General features: G+C 41.8%; 1 protein-coding gene across 2 annotated transcripts in view; it reads right to left on the reverse strand.

Moving 5' to 3' along the window:
• The window catches only part of PHAF1 (phagosome assembly factor 1), a 32,038-nt gene extending 17,752 nt beyond the window's left edge, over positions 1-14,286 (reverse strand). The window contains exons 1-6 of one of the 2 annotated variants that reach the window (XM_065028914.1): positions 14,167-14,286; positions 13,662-13,787; positions 8,812-8,894; positions 5,109-5,192; positions 1,695-1,738; positions 1,324-1,403 (exon numbers count right to left, since the gene is read on the reverse strand). In XM_065028914.1, the coding sequence (XP_064884986.1) occupies positions 1,324-1,403; positions 1,695-1,738; positions 5,109-5,192; positions 8,812-8,894; positions 13,662-13,725 (355 nt within the window). In that variant the 5' untranslated portion in view covers positions 13,726-13,787; positions 14,167-14,286. Of the gene's footprint in view, positions 1-1,323; positions 1,404-1,694; positions 1,739-5,108; positions 5,193-8,811; positions 8,895-13,661; positions 13,788-14,009; positions 14,146-14,166 lie in introns of those variants that run through there. The other variant, XM_065028915.1, reaches the window with a different exon arrangement.
• Between the last annotated feature and the right edge of the window lie 266 nt (positions 14,287-14,552).

Genomic DNA, 14,552 nt, shown 5'->3' on the forward strand with positions numbered 1-14,552 from the left:
CTTCAGCTCTAAACATTTGCAAAAAAAACCCACTGTAACAGAACAAGTAAAACTTATAAACTGTCAAGGATATGAAACCCCCTTCACTCTTCTTAAATTCTATATAAGTTCTTGTACATACTATTTCCATAACAGATCTCACTATAGATCTGAGAGTTTCTGCCTACAGGAAATGTTAATAACATGACCAAAGTGAAGTTTAAAAAGGCCAGTTCTGGCCTGTGGAGTATTATGGCTAGAAATCCTCCAAGATTCATTTATCTCCATCTGATATTCATCCACTATGGCAGGCTTTTATGCAATGATATTCCTTTAGCCACATGACTCTCCACAGTTAATAAATCCAGTTCTGCAATGTGCAGGAGCTTGTCCGCAGAGAACAAAGCCTGGCTATGCAATTGCCATCAATCACAAAGAACACTGGCCTGTTTGGGATCAGCCTGACTACTGCGAATGGACTGGGTTAAGCTAAAAATAGAAAATGATGTTCTCAAAAGGGTATCTTGCCTATATGGAGTTAATCTTCTTCCTTGTTATGCCAGTTTGTGACTTCATTTCTTGAAGGCTCCTGAGTAGTTTAATTATAAATATCCTCTTCAAATTTTCACCGCTGTCTTATTTTCATCACCTAACAAACCCCTGAAATAAACTCTCCATTTTTCATGTGTAAACAAGGAGCTTAAAGATAGTATTTTTTCAGCTACAGAGGTGGTGAACAGCCAAGTAGCTGTGCAAGACTCAGAGGGGGTTCAGCCATGTTAATTAAACTTGTCTTGTTCTGGTCATGCTGCACGTAGGCCGGCTTCCCACCTCCCCGGTGGCCCCAGTAACAGGAAGGAAGTGCAGGCCAGTTAAACACAGGTTCAGACTTAATCCTGTCCTAGCAGGGGTATAACCATGTCCTCAGAGCAAACAGTCCTGGCTGACTCTGCACAGAGATCAGCTCAAATGTCTGTATGCTCATGGTATACTTCATCCCTAAGGACACTGGAGAGCTGACCGTGCATAAGAATGTGTAAAAACAACAGCATCAACAAGAAAGCTCACGATTTTCTGGTACTGGCAGTTCAAAACAGATCATTAATGACATCTCAACACACCATTCTGTGCCAAATGACTCTCTGCCTCACTATTTCACTTGAAGAAAGTCACAACTGAACTTACAGTACATTTTACATGACATCCCAGCTATAAGAATATGACCATTCTGGAACACAACTCCCTACATTCACAATTCCCTACATAAACATACAGGATAGACTTCCCAGAAAAAAGTCTGCCAAACTAGGTGTGCTTCTGATTCTCACAAATACTTCAGCTTACCTCCTGGATGTGTTGCTCCAAATGACTGATCAATTTGTTCTATAGTTGGAGCAATTGCCTGAGAGTTAAAATGGACACCACTGGAAAAGAAAATTAATCTGTCTTAAGTATACTGAACAGATGATACAAATGTTTACTAACAGCAATACAACATTGAAATTGGAAGAAATTTTCCAAGACTGAAGGAAAGAATAAACTAGCAATTTAACCACGTGCTATGTTCAAGAAAGAAGAACTATGTTATTTTTTGACAGTTTTGTCTGTTTTTTTAACTAGAATGACTGAAAAAATTAATTCAGGATTAACAAAAAAAGGAGAGAAATCAGTCGCTGTAATCAAGAAGAACTCACGGGAGGTCTTAAATCACTTACCAATATTTTAACTTCACCTTAGTCAAGTCATAAACTTCAATCACCTGAAACACAGGAAACAGAAACATTACCATACTTCACACATTCACAAATCATTAGAGAGGCAAATTCTTGTCAAAAGGCAGGAGCAGCTAGTGCTGCTCGCTTCCCTCCTTAACAGAACTCTGCTGGGATAAATCACACGGACAGAGACAAAATTCTGAGAACTCAGTCAGCAACCACACATCTGAAACAAGCACTGAAGAGCAACCACAGCACCTCCAGATCCCATGGAAATCCACACTGACCTGCGGAAAATCTTTTCACTAATACATCAGCTCCTTGATTTCTGCAAAGCTTACTCTTTAGCAAACTCAAAGGAAAGTTAGAACAAAGGCTAGCTAATTAGGGAATGCTCTAATTGATGTCAAGCAATGGGCCATTCCCTGGGTTGCTCTATTGCCCTGAAGAAGGCCTGCGCAGGGCAGTAAGTCCTGCACTGACTGCATGGTTCTAACCTTCCAACTCCTCTAACGTGAAAGATGAACACAGCCAGACGAAGCAGCAGCGATCCATTCCCACACGACATAAAAATACATCTAGCGATCTCTCCAAGCACTACAGAAGATACTCAGAGGAGCAGCTCACAAAGAATCAGAGCAAGCCATAATATCTAGTTCTGATATTTATTAAATATTTCAGACCTTACTGAATATTCCAAGGAACTCCCCTCTCTGAAGATATTATCAGGTATGGATCCTTTGTTCTGAATACCTTATTACAAATGTGCATTTGAGATGGATTTAATGCAATTTTTATGTGACTGTTACTGGATCCTGTGGCTAGACTGGGATTGAAGCAGATTTGTTTTGGCAAGTAACCAGGGTCAAACACAAGCTTCTTTGACCCTACATATGTGTTCTTGTGTCAGCAGGAAAACACAGAGAGGACAAAACTGCTGCAAAGAAAAGGTAAAGCGCTTTTTACTGCTTTGTATAATCCTCCAACTAAACACTGGCAGATTTAGAAAGGACTTGCTCTTCAGCTAGAGAATAAAGCAGAATTCCCCAGGGATCTTGCTACCAAATGTGGTTTTAAAGCCTAAAAATATCGCCAGCTAAGAAGGAAGTATTGGTTTTGGGAGATGCCTGGCAAATAACCCTAAATAAAGCAACTTGAAATGCCTAAACCGCTATATTAAAAAAAAAAAAAAAAAAAAAAAGGAAAAGAAAAACATTTAATGTTATGCTGTTGACTCATAAAATGCTGGAAGAGTTCTCCAAAGCACTTTATTTCCCACACATATAAGCAACAAGCACAGCACAAAGCAAGTAACAAATGAAAATTCTGGCACATTATAAAGAAAAGCCAACAAATTTTTCTTCTTAGTAAATATAGTTTGAATTATACTTTTTGGAAAAACCTGGTTAGTCAGTATTTTAATTCAAACGCAGTTTGACATGTCCAGGTTTCCTTTACTGCACAGCTTGTTAAAAACAAAGGCTACTTCTACGAAAAGCTAAGAGTGGTTTTACATTTTTTTAGTGACCTTGCACATCATCTTTTCCCCCCAGAAAATGTTTCTGAAAAATAGAGAAAACCAACATCCCCCACATCTAGTTCTGCAGCAACTACTGGAAAGCATCGGGCATTCTCCTGAAGTTCTAGTGGTGGAAGACAAAAGGACACATTGTGGAGAAAGGTGAGAAGAAAAGCACTTGCATAGTTCTTAGAACAGTAGGTATTGAAATGACAAAGTCAGGCCCTCAAAACTGGAGGTGAAGAGAGGTAGAATGCACTAGTTACAGCACTTCAAAAACACTACAAGATTGTGACATGTCAAAAAACATCAGTAGGCAAGCCACACACTTGAAGTTATTTTCAAGGTATTATCTTAAAACTTCTAAATTCACATATAAAACTCCCATTATGACAGAATGACTTAATGAACAGAAAACTACCATAAAGCAATTACAAACTGAAATCTGGCAAAGCAGTGCTCAGTTGTCCCCCATCTGAGTTTAATTTGAACTGAAAATTGTTCTACAACTTTTTGTGGTTTTATAGTTAATATAAAAGAGAGTTTTAAAAATACAAACTTATCGTGGTATTACAGGTTACTGCTATAGAAATAAGTACTTTCAACAACTAATAATTTGGGTTCCTGTTGAACAATTTTATATATATATATTAAAAGCAGCTGAAGAACTGAAGTTTCAGCTGATAAAACACTCCTACACTCTTCCAGTAATTCTGGGGATAAAGCACTGGGTTGACACTTTGGAGTGACATTTTGCTGCTGGTTTTATTGGAGACGAGAGTGAGGGGAACAAGTTTGCAAGTATGGATGTGAGCAGCATATTTCAGACTTGCCTAAAGGGTAAGCACTCCATATTTAGCATCAGTCACACCTAACCCCACACTGCTGCTCCCAAAGGTTAAATAGCAGGGCAGTTAGAGCAGTTCACTCTCTCCCAATTAGCCCAATCAACACTTGGGGCACTTTGGTCACAGAGCAATTTAAGCACAATTTAAGCACCCCAGCTGAGAACCACACTGACAATTGTTCTGCACAGCTGGTCCTGCCAAAAGGGCCACCCTGAATGGCTAAGAAGTCACATATAGATATTTTAAATGTTTCAGTTAAGAAAGCTTTTCAAAATTTTGTACTGGTCTAGTCATATTTCCACAGTCCCACAACCACTCATTTTGTGTGGGTGAAACACACCACCTTCGTAACAGGTTTTTTTGCAAACATAAGTGCCATGGGGGGGTTAGAGACCAGCCTGCCCTTTATTTTGCATCTTAACTATACAATACATTCTAGAGAGAGACAGAGCAACACTCAGGCACCTAAAAGTACAGCAGCAGAATTGCTGGGCTGAGGGCTCCCATCACAAGAATAAAAACTCATCCAGAATGAACTGAAGCTGGTGCAGGAGGCAGCTGCTCACGACATGCCTGAATGGGGCTTCCTGGGAGAAATCCCATGCTCACAGCCACTCAACTGAAAACTAAGAATAGGTAGAAGGCTTTTTCTTTTTTTCAAAAACAAAACGGCAGCACAGATAAGCTAACAACCTGGGCAGAAACCAACACTGTTTGGTTTGCATTAACCAATGCACTGATTTCAACTCCTAGGCTTGGCTTTAGTAATGGTCTTTCACAGCCTGTGCTGCAACTACAGACCAGAAGGGCAACTGAGACCACACTGAACCATTGTACTCCCATGTCACCCTTACAGTCCTCAGCACGATGCTTAAGTGTCTTAATCCTATAAACAAATATTTAACCCCCAAACCGAAAAAGTGCAGTTCATTATCACGAGAGAGCACTACATATAGCAAATTAAATGTCTAAAAGAACCACATACTCATACTCCATTAAGTGTCAACATATTCTACGTTTTTTGTTTGCAGGAAGGGATTTTCTTACCTTAAGTCTCTGATTGAAAGCATCAAACAGCAGTTTGATTCCATCCTGAGTCAGGTTAAGGATGAGGTCATGGCTAAGAGGTGACTGTAAAACAACAACAAAAAAATCTGTTAGGCTTTGAATTTCAACATTTCTTTGTTAAGATATATATAATTGTATAAGTACAAATTGGTTCCCTTGGAAAAACAAATCTGCCCCAGAAAACAACCCCTTGTTCAATGAATAACCATAATGAAAATACATTGGGCCAAACCTCTCAACCCCTTCATTTTCCTTATGAAAAGAAATTGAAGTGACAGTGTAAGATCTGCACCCTGCAAGAATTCCCAAAAGGGTACTTGTCCATTACTTTAAGAGGGGAGAAAATAAAAGAATGCCTTGAAAATTAACATTCCAAGTTTAGGATTGCAGACATCACGCAGGGACAGTCTGTGGCATTCTTGGAACACGAAGGTAACAGCCCATCTCACCAAGTCTTGCATCAGAACCAAGGATACACTTGACAAAAAGATGAGAGGGCTTTCCACTTCAAAAACCACAGTGTCACAGTCTCTTTCAGGCCTCAAAAGGAAGGCTTCAGACTTATGTTGTGAATTTCGGTTTCCTTAGTTACTGTGAATCACAACAACTGAAGAGGTTTAATTTGCAGTCTGCTGGAGTCAATAGGAGACATTCCACTGGCTCCACTGGTGCCTGTACAGGCTTTACGCCACCTTGGCTGCGATGCGGTGGAAGCTGCTCACTCACTCCTGTACTGGTACAATCGCACACACACCAGCACTTGGCCCTAATTCAGCTATTTGATCATGCAGCATCTATAGCACATTTGCTTCCAAAAGCTCTCCCCTCTAGAATTGTCTCAGAGGAGCAAAAAGGCTGAAGGACAGGCAGGCAGCAATATTCATGCCCTAGAATTGCACCGAGCAGTTATCCAGCAAAAGACAGAATGGGGTTGGGACATCTGGAGCATATACAGGCACCTAATGCAGGCAGCTGTACCATACAGCCCTTTTTACGAATTAAGCATAAGCGACGTTAAAAACTGTTGCTCTTCCCTTTGCTCTACTGGGAGAAGGTCTGGGTTTTGACTGTCAGAAATCTAATTTTCGTCCTAAAATTTCTCATCTCTTTATTCTCACTGTCTTCTAGCCTGGACACTTTTTCTGCATTCTCACGTGCATTTCCCACACCTTCCCAAACCGTATATTGAAGTAATCAGATACTAGACTTCACATCGCTTGGACAAAACAAGCCACGGGGTTTTCAGTCCCTTGTGATGCAGGTTTCCTGCTCCCCTTGATCACTCCAGGAGCATTTCCTGAAGCAGGTTCAGTTTGAGCTCATCATTCTTCAACACTAGTGATCTGATGTTAAGCTGCCTTCTAAATGAAAACTTCACAGCACTTTGCACAACGACATCAATACTTTACTGCTGCCAAACTTTTATTATACTGTGCAGAATTGAAGAAGCACTGCAATATGAGCCTGAGATTAAAAGGTCGAATGTTCATCCTGATGGTCTTTTTTTAAAATCCCTTATAAATCTAATTTAGAAAAGCTACATACAGAGCAAAAAAACATGTGCCTTGTTACATTTAAATATACCAGAGGTCTTCTGATATAGGATATGCTTGGCATCTCGCTGGTTTCCAAGCAAGATTTTTGTAAGGTTATCCCAAAATTCATGAGAACATTACAAGTACTTTTGAGTGGCTAAGAAAACAAAACCCAGCATCTGAGGAAAAGCTTGACAATTATTACAGCCAATAGCTTCTGTTATACGCCAGCATATTTTCTAATAGAAGAAAAGTTGCAAGCGCACAAATTTAGGTCACAGGACTTTTAAGTCACAAACCAGAACATCAAGTATGAAAGATGATGCTGGGAAGCAACAGGAGAGTCCTTCCTAAAGGAAGCAACTCAAATGTGCAGTTAACACCACTGATCTACATAAAGCTGCAGAAAAAACTTATCACTGAACAACCCCACCAACACAAACCCAGAGGATTAAATTTACAAAAACATACAAAGGCAATTAAGTAGCCACTTAAACTGATCAACAAGGAGTTAAAATTCTGTAGTCACAGAAAAGGGTTCATCAAGCTTTTTATGCAAAGTTTGGGCATCCCATTTATGTCAAGTTAAAAAGAAAACCGTGGGTGGATCTAATTGCATTTAATTGTCATATAAATTTTTGAAAGGAAATACTCACTGCTGGAGTTCCAGGATCAGAAATTCAGTACTTCAGATGCAACAACTTTAAGTAATATCTCATCACTAGGCTCAAAGCCATTATTTTAGAAAGCAAACAGAAAACGCGTGAAGGCTGTTCAGGTACAGCTTAGCTACATAGTAATTGAGCATAACAAAGTTTATTTAAACTATGCTACAAGGCTGAGAACTATTATTTTATTGGACTATGTTAAAATCATCTATACATTTATTATAGTTTGGGAAGAAAAACCCTAAGAACAACTCCTGCAGAAAAAATAAAGATTCAGTGTACATGGTCAAGCAATGTGTAGCTTTCCAAACAGTGTAAAGAGCTAAGCAGTGGTATACCTTGCTTTTTAGCACTGGACCGCTAATCCTTCTGTGATTTTACAAAACTGAGAAGAACAGGAATCTGTCATCATTTATCTAAACAAACCTAGAAATAATTCTGGAATGCACTGTGGTGAGAAAAACTAGAAAACCTCTGAAGCATACAAAAACTAAGGGATGCATTCACTGCCAGATGGATGCTCCCATGCATTAAGTACGAGGAGCCAGATTTTCAATTTGCAAAGTAAATATTCAGTCAACGTAAAACCCATAAATCTTCACATTGTGAGGAAAAAAAAAGGATAACTCATTTAGTTACACAAAGTACATATCCAGCAGTAAATGCCAGAGTCAATCTTGTTCCTCAGTCATTCAGTGTCCACTGTGAATCCACAAGTACTCAATTGGTATTTTGATACAAATTGAAATTCTATCAAATTTGCCTTTTTCCTGATACAAAGATCTGTAATCTACAACATATGAATATCATTTCCTGGTTAACGTGCACTTCGCATTACACACATTTGGAGTCACAATCTTCCTTTTGTCCCATCATCTCTCCCCTTCCAGCTCCTTAGAAGGTGGGTACATAACATCTTTTATTTTATCTCACAGAGAGGTTTCACTTGTAGTCCCCTTTTTTGGAAGTCAAATGTATTGGGAACTAATGAATATTTAGTTATAACAAATGATTAAAACATCTACAGCTGGTTTAATTTACTGGATCCACTTTCTGCAGACAAAACTGCAGCTCCAGAGAAGCAGTGTGGGTTCATCACCACAGAACCAAACATGAAAGTGGAAAGTAATGAGTGATTCAGTACTTCAAAAATACTGCAACAGATAACGTAAAAGGACTAGAATTACCCAGATAATTACAGAACATTTGCCTTAAAAGAAAACCAATACTAGCCCACCACTGCATATGCAAAATGACACCCGTTAAATCACTGCGCTGCGGATTATTACATTTGATATGAAACTGTTGTAAAAAGCTACAGCTCTGATGTGGTGGCAATAGCTTGGTGTAATTTGACTTCAAGTAACTCCACACAATTCATACCATACCTATGTTAGCATGACACAGTGTCAGTATATCCTCTTCTGCCTTAATTGTGGGACACGATGAAGGTAACGACCTGGCCGCTGCGCAACTCACCTGCTCACTGTAGAGAACCTGGACGTTTTTGATAATGCGACAGTGTTTCTGAAGAATTGCTACAGCCTGAGCCAACGGCATTCCTGTAAAAAAACACAACAATTGTGTTTCTTCAGATTGGAGATCAGCTAAGAGTGTTTTTTAACAGGAAGGTTGCGGATGAGGTCACAGAGCCGTCATCAGCAAACAGTACATTACAACAGAATCAACAGGCTGACTTGACTCATAGTATCAGCACAGACCTGGTTTTTTGAAACAGAAAAGTCATTGTTTATCTACCAGTCTGCTAGGCACATATGGAAGAAAAGTATTTCTAGCCACAAAATTAAACAGTGAAGTTCAGGCGGAAAAAAACCACAGATCTTTCTACAACCCGTGTGCAAAATTTTCTGCTTCTTGGGGCCAACAATGCGATAATTGATAAAATAGCTCCTGCCGACCCCCATAGGAGCATTCCCACACACATTCAGCAGGCTCCCAGCCTGCATTTTATGGCCTACCCTTTATCAAGCTCGATAAACTCCTGAGTAGTCGTACAAGATAGACACAAATATTAAAACGGAGCAATGATTCTCCTTAGTGGTAAGAAGCCACATTAGCTGCTGCTACAGCTACATCTGTGTCAAGGAAGGAACTTTATCTTCTCAGTTTACAGACAAGACAAACATGCTCAACAATTTGGTTCAATTGAAGTTAATACACTTCATAGTCATTCACCCTCTAACACAATTTCAAGGGCTTATTTTTGTTGATTTTTTTCCTCAGTGTATATCTTATCTTTACAGCTATAAATTTCTTGAAAGCAGAATGAAACAGCTGATTCTGCAGAAAGAATAGCACTGCAGCATCTCATCCTTTATCACACTTAAAGCCTTTGTTGCCTTTCCAAACTAAATGTGATCGTGTTCCTGGATTCAAAGCATGCATTTATAAAGGAAGGCTCATAATTGCGAGGTTTTATTTCCCTATTAATTGCTGTAAGTCAATTTAGATCAGTTATCTGACATTTTATTTACATTCTTTGCCCCATTCTTCTCTATTTTAGTTTTTCAACATTAAGGAACTTGCCTTGATTAGGGAAAATTTACCATGGGACCTACAGTTTAATTTATGTAACAGTTCTGGCATTCAAATTTTTAGTTTCTACGTCTCAAACTCATGTTCCAAAGCACTTTTTAGACATTACCTACTGTACCAATGTGACAAAACTCTCCCCTTTCTCCATTTATATCTCACACACACCTAGATCACTGTAGGTATTGCTTTAATGTAATGCAAGCATAACACTAAAAAACCCTATTATTATTTCCACTGTTGCACCAAACCACACGCCTGTCGCACCCATACGCTGCAGCTTTTCTGCAATTATGAAATCGAGTTTTGGCAAAACAGGCTTCTAGATGAGAACCACTGTGATTCAGTTTGTAAATAACACATACAACTGTTTCTGTGAAATTGTTTTTCATGTTAGCCTGCAATCCTGGAAACGATTTTTTTTGCAGCTAGAAATTATACACCAGAAGATTATAGAAAAAAAGGGTAGTTATTTTAATAATGGTAATAAAATTAAAATGCACAGAGTCACACAATAAAGCAGCCCTGTTTCCTATTATCTAGGAAATAGCAGTTGCCTTGTAGTCTAAGCAGCTGAGTTTTTAAAAAGACCGTTATTATGTATTAAATAATATTTCCAAAATGGAGCAGAAACATAAATAACAGCAAGAAGCTAAGATCAAACATGCTGCTAAGTTTCACATTTCTTCACCTATTAAAAGTTATGATTAAAAAAGTAAATATTATTTTAAAGTATAATATCCATTTTCAAAGTCAGTATTTCTAGGACATTCGCAGAGGTAGGACCAGGAGCTCTTTTAAAGAACCAAGTGGCAAAGGCTCAAGCACAACCAGCCAACAAACTGACAGGATCTGTACGCCCACGGCAAGTGGCGCAAGTAGGTAAAGTTTGAGTGAAAAAGCAGGTTAAAAAAAGTGTGCACAAATACGAAGTTCAGTTTGTAGTCCGATGTGAACTGATGCAATCTGGGGCTGGTAAGTGTGCAAACAGACGGCTCATGTGACTCTCTTACTCAGAGCTTTCTCAAGCTGCAAGCAAATAGACATGGACTGATTTTATTCAGCTTTCAGCAACTGAGAATCAAGCAGATTTTGCCAGGCAGCTGCTTAGCAAAGATACAATGAGCAACTTGAGTTCTCCAAGAACAGTTCGCAAAACCTAAAACATGCGTGGAGGAGCCAGTATCTCCCTTTGCCTCCATGAGCAGAGAACGAAAGGAGTAAGGAAACTGGGTTATTTTTCTCCACCCTTCTCACGCACACACACAACACCCCCTTTTCCTCAAAACTCGTCAGCCTTTGCAGTCAAGGAGGAAAACAAAGAATTCTTTTACCCCTGCTCTCTAGTCAGGGGGAAGCAAACATGGTTTCCAGCACATCAGACAATCAACCAAACGGAGCTACAGCAAATAACATTCACAAAGATCAAACCTGGGACTCTTCTGTCACAGACTTTTCCCTTTTCTAAACACTGGAGTGACGCAAGACACTCCTCACATGCACTGGTCACAAACAACACGGCTTGAAGTGTCTATGCTACTACATGTCTTGAAGGGGAGGGGAGTAGAGGAGCAAATAAAGGTTAAAAGAGAATACAAGGAAATCCAAGAGAAGATGAACCGTAACACATTAAATAAAGTGAAACTTAGTAGGAAATGAAAGTACAAAAAGCAATATAAATGCAAGTATGCCTTAGAAATTATACGTCCCAAACGCTAGTAATACAGCTATAGGCACTACAGAATAAGTATTTAATTGTTCTCTTTTAAAACAGCAGGAATGTAGCCTGAGAGGTGCAGCGACACAGGTATCTAATTGAACACACAACTCAGCCTTGGTGAAATTTTTTATGCTCTGGTCACATAGTGAGTCAACACTGGAGCCAGAAACAGAATCCAAAAACTCATGTAAAAAAATTTCCTGGCATTTCCCCTCAGTCATCTCCATTGTGGGCACAATTCTAGAAGCCAGAGTCAGCAGCAGGTCAGGAATAGTGCCATGGGTTGTGCTGAGAGGAGATCCAAACAAACCAGGAGCAGAAACCCGCTGGCAACGAGAATCCCACTCACACTGGCACTTCCAGCCTTGCCACCACTAACGCAGCTGAACCAGCTTTATCAGGAGGGACAATCTTCATACGATATCGTATGCACAGGACAAAGCGAAGTATCTCACTACCTTGTCAGTCCCCTGCTCTATACCAGCAGGTCATGCTAATTATATATTGGACGCATCACGTGGTGGCTCTGTTTACTCCAAGAATTACAGCTGAGTTTCCTCCCTCTTGCATCTGTGTGTGTGTCTGTACACATGCACAGAGACACAGGATATAATTTTATCCATGCGATTGCATTAACGGGCTTCTTTGGGGGTTCTTGGGAAAAGGAAAATAATTTTCTCTCCTCTCCTTTTTCATTTTTATAAGGAGAATGGGGGGAAGTTGGTACTACATATTTATGAAGCTTGTCGTGGTGTATCATCTGAGATTTAATTTATTTTCAGGTAACACAGGCACTACAGGACCACAGAAGGTCACAAAGAACTGAGAGAACACAGTAACACGTTAGTGGTATAAGGAGATCACCGAGATTTCAAAGGGTGGGACCTGAGGTTCTATAATTAGCCTCCAAAAGCCAATCTAACGCTCCCTGTAACCATCAAGTTGTACTTGACTCTGAAGTCCCAGCAGTGTAACCAGCCCTTTGTGTCTGATGGGTTTCATGTAAACAACTCCAGGTCACGGCACCACTCCTCCGGTGCCACCCAAGTTCACGACAGTTTTGCAAGAGCGTGTTTAAGGAACGGTCTGTGTCCCCGCTGTCACAGGTGACAACAGCAGCAGGGTATCTCAATTTCTGGCAGATACAGGCAGCTGCCACACACAGAGCCCTGTTTCCTTTGGCCAAACTACTGCTACCGTTAACTGTGCTTTAGGCAGAGCAACAACAAACACAGAAAACTCTGACAGAAAGAGTCCAACACTGATACCTCAAGTGATCACTCAGAAAGTGCGACAGCTACAGTACTTCCTGAGAGTTTTAAGGACTACCAATATCTGCTTGAGAACAAAAGTCATCTGAAGAATCCATACTATCTCAGTTTCAACTGTATATTTAAGTGCCCTGGGCTGAGCACCAGCCAAATTTCCATCAGCTGGGGGAAGCTCTTTCTCATCGCAGTAAACAGAGCAATGGTTGGTAAGAAAGGACTTCTCAGACAGATAGAAAAATAAGAATCACTTAGGGGAGAACTTGTTATCTAACCCTGAGAAAACCGCTCGAAAATCTACTTTCTCCACTATAATATCACAACCCAGAAATGACACAAAGAAATTGTGAAACTCAACTCCTTTATGATGGGTTTGTACAGAAAAGCACAGTATTTATGCTCAGTATTAGGATACAGTTGAAGATGCTGCTATCACCTGACATATATTCAGATGACTATCAGCATATCCATACCTCCTCTTTTAGGAGTTACTTAAAAAAATGACTAGTCTAAGATAGCAAGGCAAGACAAGGTAAACAAGGAGAAGAAAGCATACAAGCAGATAAGCTAAGCACAACTCCGCATGCAAAAGCCAAAAAAGAGCCTGTATGCTAGAGGGGAACATTCAAAGCTTGTTCATTAGCATTTTTAGTGACAGAGGAGGGTGAGCTTTGGCTCTGCCTCCCTTCCACTCTTGCAACTCCCTAAAAGCGCTGGGGGAACCTCAGGAAAGCCAGACCGTGAGTGGACCCGAATGCCCCCGGCTCATGGACCCGGGACACACTTACCCAAGGTGAACTCCCATTGCTCGTTCCCCAGAGAGCGCTCGGGCACCACCTCCAGATCCAGCATTGGCTCAGGTAGCGCGGGGGCCGCGGGCTGGCACGGCGGGTCACCCGGGGGCGGCCGGACCTCTGCGGGGAGCGGGAGGGAACGGGAGAGGAGCGGGAGGGAACCTCGCACCCGCCCCCCCGCCACCTCCGAGGGGACTCCCCACCCCCCGGGGCAGCGCTCAGTCGCAGCGGAGCCCCCCGAGCCGGGCTGGGCCCAGCCCCGCTCACCACACACCCGGGCCCCCCGCCACCGCCTCACGGCCCCGCCGCCCGCGCCCTCCCCCCCCGCGCCTGGCCACCGACCGCGGGCAGCCGCTGCCCCGCCCGCCCGTTGCTCCAGGGGAAGCGGGGCCGCCCCAGCTCGCCGCCGGGCCCGGCCGTGCCCAGAGCGGCCCCCACCCGCCCGTGAGGGGATGGGGGGCACAGCCCCCTCCCCCCGCGCTGCGGGGCTGCGACTCACCTCACTTGCGGCTGCTGAAAAAGTGCTTTGCAGCTGTCGTCAGGCGAGCCCGCGCCCGGGGCGGGGCGGGGGCGGGGCTAGGGGAGGTACGCCCCGCCCCCGGGCCGTGGGGGAGAAGGGAAGGTGTCGGCCTGGCGACGGCGAGGTCATGGGTTCGAGTCCCGCTGCGGGAGATTCCGGGCTGCCCTGGGGGTGGTGGGTACAGCCCCACTGACACTGTCTGTCCTTGTTTCCAAGGAAGTTTCAGACCTACAGCAGAAACCCTAATTACCCCGTGTCACAGCCCACCACGATAAGCTCAGGCTTATAAAAAAAACCAACACAACTGACAAAACCAAAACAAAAACCAAACCAAACAAAACCAGCAATGAACCAAATCCAAGTCA

This window comes from Columba livia, chromosome 13 (genome assembly GCF_036013475.1).
Source record: "Columba livia isolate bColLiv1 breed racing homer chromosome 13, bColLiv1.pat.W.v2, whole genome shotgun sequence".
In the NCBI taxonomy this organism is placed as follows: Eukaryota; Metazoa; Chordata; class Aves; order Columbiformes; family Columbidae; genus Columba; species Columba livia.